The sequence below is a fragment of the Phymastichus coffea genome, unplaced genomic scaffold (assembly GCF_024137745.1).
Source record: "Phymastichus coffea isolate CEN01 unplaced genomic scaffold, Cenicafe_Pcof_1.1 PCOF00033, whole genome shotgun sequence".
NCBI classification, from domain to species: Eukaryota; Metazoa; Arthropoda; class Insecta; order Hymenoptera; family Eulophidae; genus Phymastichus; species Phymastichus coffea.
In genome coordinates this window covers 2,995,791-3,005,277 of record NW_026706844.1, presented here as the reverse complement: position 1 = coordinate 3,005,277, position 9,487 = coordinate 2,995,791, and the positions used below count along the sequence as shown (strand labels likewise).

At 36.4% G+C, this 9,487-nt stretch overlaps 1 protein-coding gene across 2 annotated transcripts; it reads left to right on the top strand.

Annotated features, from left to right (window-relative positions):
• On the top strand, positions 1-2,535 carry LOC131663326 (N-acetyltransferase ESCO2-like). 2 transcript variants are annotated; one of them, XM_058933684.1, is made up of 6 exons: positions 1-351; positions 430-1,252; positions 1,358-1,565; positions 1,624-1,794; positions 1,876-2,081; positions 2,162-2,535. In XM_058933684.1, the coding sequence occupies exons 1-6, from the start codon at positions 339-341 to the stop codon at positions 2,280-2,282; spliced, it is 1,542 nt and encodes a 513-aa protein (XP_058789667.1). In that variant the 5' UTR covers positions 1-338; the 3' UTR covers positions 2,283-2,535. The 2 variants fall into 2 exon arrangements, with proteins under 2 accessions (XP_058789667.1, XP_058789666.1); XM_058933683.1 differs by having other exon boundaries at positions 1-1,252.
• Positions 2,536-9,487: the final 6,952 nt, after the last annotated feature.

The window sequence follows — 9,487 nt, the reverse complement described above, 5'->3', positions numbered from 1 at the left end:
TCATAGTGGCACTTGTTGAATTTAATTATGATGCGGGCGAGCTTCTCTACAATATAATGAGTCATGATGGAATCCGTGTTTGAATTTTCGACAATTGTATCTGGTATCAAAAGAAGTGTATTGGAAACACCAGAAAAAGGAGAATTACAAACATTTTCATAATCTCCAGTATTTAGCGCAAGGCCTGAAATAACAATAACCATTCTTGTTATATCAAGTGAAAATAAACACGCGTTTTCTACATTTGAATATATATGAAAGATCCCTCTAATTACTCTGCAGAATCGAGTCAAAATTTATCAAAGCGATTTGGATAAAATAACTCATTTCTTTACAACATGGAACAAAAAAGTAAAACAAAAGCTCAAATATTTCCTGTAAATGCAATATCGTTTTATGGAAATAATGAGAACAGATTTATTCCTTTAGCACCAAATATATTAGGGACGATAAACAAAAAAATTGATGAAAGCAAATCAAGTCTGTTATATGATTTTCCTAATAAGAGAATTACTAGAAAGCGTAAAGTTGGAGGAATCAACAGTGGCGTAGGTCATGGTATTAAAAAGCTCAAATGCAAAGTTAATTATATAAAGAATGAATCATTAGAAATGGATGAGAATACTGTCACAGCAAAACAATGTGAAACTTTACTGAAGGAGAACGTTGGAGAACTTGAAAATTGTCATAGTGTTGAAGATTATAATCCCAACAAAAAATTTTTTAAGCATAAAAGACCAGCCGTATTGCAAATCACAGTTGGTAAGTTAAAACATGACAAGAATATGAAGCAAGAGAAAATAGTGAAGTATTCCAATGTATTTGGTAGTCTGAATTCAAAAATGCAATTTCATAAGCAACTTAATATTGGACAGCATGCATATTCCAATTTAGAAGCTCGAAACAACTTTTCACATAGTTCAACAATTGTGAACAAAGCATATTTTGACAAATATAAACATCAAGAAAATCCTCAAAAGTTATTGCCTACAATGGAAAATTTAATAAATTCAAGGCATTTTAAATTATCTAATGATCGAGAAACTCGGGCTGAAAATAAAGTTGATGAAGGTATTGATCAAGAGTTTATACTTTACCAGAATTTAGCTATGGATATTAAAAATAATAACTTTAGCAATAACGAAATGATGACTGATGTTGTAATTTATAATCACAAAGACCTGACAAATCAACTGGCTGTTGGAAATAATTTGTTTTTTATAGATAGTTGGATAACTGATGATAGTTCTAAGTCAGTATTAATCAGTTTTTTTAAATTTTGTGTCTATTCAAGTTCTAATTCAAGTTCTAATAACAATAAACATTTAAGCAAATAAATATACTATTTCTTTTATAGAAAAAATAATTTAGAAGAAAAAAACTTGCATGACAGTGGAAAATTGAGATACAGTAGCACCTCACAACAATATGAGAAGGATGTCAAACATAGTAATGTGAGGAAGATCCAATGTCAAAAATGCAAATTTGTCGATGAACTTGGAAATAAAAATGAAGAAATGGCTCATTCTAATAATCATAATAATTTTTGTGATGTACAATTGGAGGTATACTTCATAAAAAATAAAACATCAACTATTGAATTCATTAATTTATAAATTTTAGGAATGGATAAAGGAACATTCAGTGGAAATCAGTACTGGAACTGATAGCATTATCATTATTAAACCTTATGATCCTAAAACTTATAAAGACAAAGTATTTGATTTATTGAGATTTATAAAGACAGAAGCCAGTCTATGTGATTATGATCTCATGGACAATCAGAAGAAAAATGTAATTTAAATTCTTCATTTTTATATGAAAAGAATTGTTTCAAATGAAATTTCTATGATAACTATTTGATTGTACTTTCAGTTCTTTATGTATGTAAGAGAAAAATTAATAATAGGAATTCTAGTTGCTGAGCCATTAGACTATGCATTTAGATTTGAATCAAATTCATCTGCACCATTTCGTGTGTTTTCTGAAACATTTTCAGTGAAATGTGGAATAAATTTAATTTGGGTTTCAAAAAATCATCGTAAACAAGGCATTGCAACAAAAATGGTAGACTGTCTTCGGTAAGCAATTATTTCAAATTTAAAGCTGTCATGATCTCAAAAAGTTTCAAATTTCATTTATTAGCAAATTGATGTTTTAGAAACTGTTTCTTCAATAACTATAGAATGGATGTGAGTGATCTAGCTTTCTCAATACCAACTACAAGTGGTAGGTACTTCATAGAAAAATATGTAAAAAGTTGTGATTTTAACGTTTTCTAGAAAAATTATTTGAGTGATATTCATGCTCAGGTGACTGAGTAAAAATTAGTTGAGAGCAAGCAGTTGATAGTTTAAGTTTTGTTTATTAAAAGAAATATTTTTTTATTTATTTTCCTTTTACATTAAATTACATGTTATTTAATACACTGTGATCAACTAAGCAAAGCTTTAAAAAATATTTCTGCACTGTAATTATAAATTACATTCAAAACCATATGTACATACTTAATTAATGTAATAATTTTTTATTTTACTTATAATAGCACATATTAAATAGTTTGGTAAAATACACATAATTTTTTGCATATCTATCATTACTAGACATTAAGGTTGAATATGTTAAATGTAAAACATATTTAAAGTATCTAGGCATGCTTGTAGAAAAAAGTTGATTTAATTTATTATTTGAAAGGCATTTATTGAAAAAAAACATTGTCAAAGTTTAATATTGTTTGTAAAAGTTGTCAATAATTAATAAATGACTAATAACGGTAAGTGGCTATTGTTTTTCAAGTAAAATTGAATGAAGTACAAATAACTACTTTAATTATATTCATTCTTGATATTACTTATGTCGAAATTTAAGAACAAAAGGGATAAACTGAATATGCTTATCTTCTGAAAGCTTTAGTTTCATTGAAAATGTTATACATTTTTATGATTCTTCATAAACAAGATTAATCTTTAAAAAAAATTGCTTTAAAAATTTGTTGTAATTAATTGCAAAATTAAACATTAATCCCGTGAATAATAATGAAATGGGTCAGTTTCGCTAGCATACCCTTTCAAAGTTGCAGACATACATAAAAGAAGAAAAAAGTTAGGTCTATTATCTAGAAAAGACACGATGAGAAATGTTTAATTATAAGCTACATTTAAAACCTTAAGTCTATATGGTGGATCTGTTTTATGGTGCCTTATTTTCATCATTCCGAGAATGCATTTTTATTATTAAAAGAAAGACCAAAAGTTGAAAGCATTGATCGAAGTTATGGACTTCAGTTGTATTCCTATTATGTTTGCTAATAGAAAGAATGTTTACGCGTATAATGTGCACAAGAAATATATAAAATGCGTAAATGGGCCAGGATTTGGCCAGGTGTTATCTATGAATTCCATGCGCAAGTCGCACATATACATTTCATTGACTACAACAGCTCGTTTCAAAGTAATTGACTGGTGAATGCTCTTAGTTCGTCATTTGGGTGGTTAAAGCAATGAATTGTGTGTAAATATTTTATAATTATAATGTGTATAAGCAAATTTTGAAATATTAAAGAACTGAGTTAAATCTAGAATTCAAATGATATCTAGGTAAAATTATTAATAAAGCTCGACAAAGTTCGAAGTGTTTGGCGAAGCCTAGTTATTTCAATATTCGAATAATTAAAAGTCAGGCATAGAGAAAGTATCTGTTGCAGTTGAGTTCGAGATGGGACAGAAGCGCTTTTCGCACTTTAAGCGATATACACTAAGGTTAATCGGTGCAACTGTCGTTCGATGCGCTTGGACGACTGCCAATTTGGCGATAATTTTGCTCGAAATCGCGAAAGCAGCTTTTCCATGGCGCGCTCAATGCGGCGGCTAGTTGATCGAAGGCTCAATGTTCGTCAGAGCTTATCGTTCGGTCAGAGCTAGGTGTGGAGCTCCATTTGCACTGATTGCTATGCTTCCGAACTTGAATACTTCAATTTGTCGTGCACACGTACAGTTGCGATCATAAGTATGTGGCTAAACTATATTAAAATTACGCAAAATTAGAAGTTTTATGTTTCTGTTTAGAATGATTCATATCCTTTTAAGTTATAAAAAAGTTTTCCATTTTTGCAGTAAAAAACTGAACTTTGTTTTTTGTTTTCTTCGATCCTCAAAAAACACCTAAATTATGGAAAAGGTGCGCATTGACGTCTTCTTTTAAATAAGCACAACTGAATTATATTGATTATTTTTTTCAAGTTGCATTATCTCCTAATCTACGCAGTGTAGCGAAAAATCCCAGAGAAAAAAAATGTTTTATTTTGCACGTAAAATAAGTATTTACTATTAAAATTGAATTTTGAAAAAAAAAATTGTTTTTCGCTTTTTACCATGTAATTTCTATTATTGAATCTTTTTATAAGCGGAAAAACTTAAGTTACTAGTGAAAAAATTATTACTTTAAAATGATATTTATTTAGAAAATTTACATCTTAAAGTGCACAAATAAACTAATTTTTACCACAAATTTTTTTTCTGCATAAGGATGTATTATAAAAGAAAAATATATTACCACTGGATTTAAGCTTCATACATATATTTATACATACATTCGGTTTGTACATTTTTATAAAAAAAATAAATGTTTAATGTTTGACAATATTCAAATGCATATACTGAAAAGTTTCTCGTAATTTTAAGTTAATAAATATTATAAAATACACTATTCTATACAAAAAAGCTTGTGTACTGTCAGAACTAAATAATTGCACGATATGATCTTCAGTCAAATAAATAATAATTTATTGTGAACATTAATCAATGCAAAATCGAAATGAAAATTACTTTGTGTGAAAAACATGTTATAACAAAACTGATTGAATATTTTGTTGACATTCTTTTCGATTTTATCACAGCAACAGATCGATGAGGCATTCATGCGATTAGTTTTTTAATTATTTGTCGATCAATCGTTTTTCATTAGCTTTGTAATCTTTCCCATAAGATGTTTTTATTCGAACAGTTGTCTGCATACATTTTCACTTTTAATATGTGCCACATGTATTCGATCGGACTTAAATCGGAAGAATGAAGCCTTATTGTGGCCTTATTGATCATGCACACTAAATCGGTCCGTCATAAGGAGAATGTCAATATTGCGAATAGAGTAACCAATATACGTTAATTACTTTTGCGATGGGCACGATCTACGCAGAATGTACTACGCAACGTCCAAGCACGCACGACCATCATCGCAATAAGGCCCCTGACTTGGCCATTCAACGGATCTGCATAATCTTAAATTTTGTGCAATTTTAATATAGGCTGACTACGTACTCGAGCATGCAACTGTAGCTATCTGCGAGGCTCGCCGACGCCTCGATTTCGCGTTACAATCGGCTCGAGATAGCTTGCCTCATCCGTTTCGCGTTTCCAGCTGCTCTTCGCCGAGTCGAGTGGCGTACACTCAACGCCATTAGCGAGCTTGTGCACTGTTACGTGGAGACGGAAACCACCTACGCAATACGAGCAGTACGAGCCTACAGCTAATAAAACATTGACGCGGCTTGCAAGACATAAAGCGATGTTCAGCTGCAGCTTTAATTAACGTAAGATAACCGCTGCTGTACGTGTGCGCGACAGTTACGAATGTGACAGATCATCATTTTCAAATTCGCGAATACCTGATAAGAGCTTGAAATTTGACAGCAGCTGAATTGAAGCAGGAGGCGCCATCTGTTGGTAAGCCAAAGAAACTTGATCGAAGGACGAAGAATCGAACATACTCTGCCCGCCAAGCTTAAAATCAAAGTTCAAAGGTGATTTTCGACGGTCGAGGATCGATGGGATGAAATGGTGTTTTCTGTCAATTCGAGGAAGCACAACTTGTACGAGCACTGCATCGACAGCTAGTGAGCAATCACGAATTGCAAGATTAAGATGCAGCGAGCTCTCGAACGGATCTCCGATTCGCTGTGAACGATGCAAGTCTTAGATTGATCGTGGCAGCGCGCTGTAGTCATTCGTATCGACAAGTTGGCTATCCGTGAAGCTGAAGCCATCGCTGAGAATGGGTCGAGCGGTAGGCACGAGTGGAAGTGGCCTAGCGTTGCGTTGCCCCGAGGCGGTCGCTGATGGTGCCATGCTGCAGGACAAGACGACACGAGAGACAGTGCGAGCGAGCAGCAACCGATTACAAGTCTTTCGACAGTCGATTGACGGCGATTGCAACCGTCGTCGAAAGCCCAAAGCCGAAAGCAGGCAGCCGCGCACCCTCGTTCCTCTTGGCAGCTTTGCTCTCGCCAGCGGAAACTTGCATTACTTCACTCGGAAGATCGCTAGGCCGTTATTTGTTTTCACGATAGCACTGGCGATGCCCTCTCTTTATTAGCATCCACTGCATCTTCCATTACAATTTCCGCGAGTTTGCGCTTCGGAAGCCATTGTATTACTATCGTACGAAACATTTACGGGCAAGTCATTCGCTCTGCGGAATCATCTACATTTTCTCGATAACAATGGTATCTATGAGTTTGTGCTTAGGCTGCCCGCCGTAAGTCCTCTTCAATCATTGAACTATGCGCATCCGAGACCATCGGATGCCGGACATCGAGCTGGACGAATCAATGCTGAACTGTTTCGCATTATCAGCTTGTAAAGCCAACACCAGGCACAAAACTTTGACGAGCTAGTGGCAAACAGTCAATCTGGTTTTTATTCTATTCGTGCTCGTCTCACGTCTGATGTGTCTTCTGTAAAACGTGTAAATGTGATTGCGGATAAAGTACTAAATAGAATCAGACGATTTATGCGGTTTAATAAATAATGAATGATGATATTATTTTGTAATAGCTCCACGGTTAATAGTTTCTTTCATACCAATTAATCAAATGCATGGATACGTTATAGAAATTCAATTGTCAAGTTGTATTTTGATAATCCGGAAAGAATTTTGCAGCAATAGACTTTTCATCTGTGTCAAATGTTCCCATATTACTAATTATAAGTTTTCTATAAAATTGTAATAATCTGTCATCGAGAACGGTTCCTATGCGGTTTTTAAATATCAGCACTTAGTGACAAGTGCAAATTGACCATGCGATATTGAGCTAATAATATCAAACACTAACGTGCTACTCGTAACTAATAAAGTATAGGCAACATAACGCACATAGTCTTATAGATTTTTAGTCGAATATTGAAAAGGTTCTTCTTTTGACGAAGAGCAACTCTTTGAGTTACATCGGGTGATTATAATTCATTTTTTTAATGAAAAGCAGCAATTTTTCAAACAAATGCCTATGTATTTGAGAAGTGTGCCGATCAGTGATGCGGTTGACGAGCGATGCGCTGCACTTTTGACAAGCCATTTGGGCTATCGGTGACGACAAAGTACAAATTATTACAACATGACCTAATTGAGGAACTTGAAGCAATTACTGCACAAAAACGAACATTTGGCTTTTCACTTATCGTGGTATTGGCAGTTACGCTGCTAGAAAAAGTTCAATATGTTCAGAAGAACTTATCGTGATCACTCTGATAAAACTTGGGTAATCGTTGCGCTTGTCGTAGTTGTCCTTCTGGTTCCATTGACAACAACAACGAAATAAAAAATAATTCAAACACAAATCCCAAAATCCTTAGACTTGTTTGGAGTCTGTATAGGTAAATGACATTACTGTCCTTGTCAAATTGGTATATCATTTATAGGAAGGAGGTTCGCGAAGAAAAATGTAATCTTCTAAGTTTCGAACGATTGAAAACCTGTTTATTTTCCAGAAAGACGATGGTCTGATCGTCCGCCCTAAAACCAAAGTAACGGCAGACGTTATAAACACTTTGTCAAGTCCGTGAATCGTTGGACGTGCTGGTACGGGCGTCGATGATATAGACATACCAGCAGCCACGCGTAAAGAAGTATTGGTTCTCAAGTAAATTCAGATCTGCTGTTTATCTAATATTAAGGTCACAGATGTTAGTGTTCGCGTGGACGCGTAGGGGTGAATGATCTTTACATAGATTTTCCGTGATGAATTTTTTCAATGTTTTTCTCCCACTTAAGATGATTAATCGCTCATTTCCTCAATATTACGCCTATCGGGTAAAACTATTTGATGCAAATAAGAGTTACAATGCTTTTCTGCGTTTATTACAATTGACTTTTTGAAAGATCTTTCGAACCTCCACGTTCGCTATTTACAATGAAAGAGCAATGTGGTCTTCCAAACGCTTGTGGTCTCGAGTCAGTGCAGTTCAGTATTGATTGCCGAATCAAGTTCATTGCTGGCCGTTGTCGTGGCTCGAGCTGCTGCCCTTCGCTCGTTGTTTCAAGCACCCAAATAAGTATAGAGACTCGCGCGTCCAGCGGACAGCATTCAACTCGTACAGAGCACAGCACAACGAACGAACCAACTGCGCTCCTCCATGGTGCGGGCGGACCAGTCGAGGACGACAGGCCGCTGGGTGCGCCAACTATACAAGTCCCTAGGCGTGATCGGCTCCGGGCCCATCGGGCGCGTGGTCGCGCGGTCGCGCAGTCGCCGGCACCGCGAAGACCCATGGCATGCGCGTGATCGCGCTCGAGCCACGCCTGAGCAAGCCGACGAGTTGGGCGTCGTCAAGGTCGACCTCGAGTACACACCTCGAGTACATCTGGCGGAGCACCGCCTGCGTGAGCGCGCCCTCGCGTCCGCGTGCCACTCTCGCCTCCAGCGAGCGAGTCTGATCAACGCCGCGACTGGATAGTTGTTCAAACTGATAAAGAGCTGGGCGTGCCTGTCGACGGAGTCGACAGCTATTTCTGACTAAAACTTACATCCGGCAAAAAGTGGTCTGTTGCTATTTGAATTTAGAATCGCGCCAATGCCGCGATTTCTACTGTTTCCATCAACTTATTTTACGCGCACAAGTGCATCATAGCACATTCACTCTGTCACTCGCATCTGTCAGGCTGCGAAATGGTCAAGATTCAATCATAAATATAATAATAAATACAAAAATAACTGTACGTTTTTATATTTTTATAAATAGTCACATTGGTGGAGTTGGTATTACTCCAAGAGTCCTTGTCATTGCCATAGAAATGGATAATCGCTGAGAAAACGAACTACGCCTGACAATGCCTAAATGCCGAGGATAAATGCGTATGGAATTTACGTTCGAATATTAGCAAGGACGAGGAGGAGGAGGAGGAGCAGCAGCAGGCTGAAGCCCGGACAGGACAAGCCGGCTCGTCGTGGAGGGACGATCTGGCAAATGAAAAAGAGAGAGCCCATCGTGGTCAGTCATCGGCATAGTCGTGCCGACGCCCGCGCACGGGCTCGCTCGGCCTGCCTGTATCTGCCTGTAGTGTAACGTCAGCCGTGTGCGGATACGCACAGCCGACAACTCTCTGACCCATAAATGCTTCGCTTGGATTAGCGCTTTTCCAGCTGGCTGATCCTTAGTTTACTGACTTGACGATAAGATGTCTCGTCGTCTTGTTATTTGACTTGTGGCCGATAGAT

Bases quoted from the DNA above. Each gene is read 5' to 3' on its own strand.
- LOC131663326 (XM_058933683.1), top strand. From the start codon at position 339: ATGGAACAAAAAAGTAAAACAAAAGCTCAAATATTTCCTGTAAATGCA. The intron at 1,253-1,357 runs GTCAGTATTAAT...TTTCTTTTATAG, and splicing joins ATAACTGATGATAGTTCTAA to AAAAAATAATTTAGAAGAAA. The intron at 1,795-1,875 runs GTAATTTAAATT...TTGTACTTTCAG, and splicing joins TGGACAATCAGAAGAAAAAT to TTCTTTATGTATGTAAGAGA.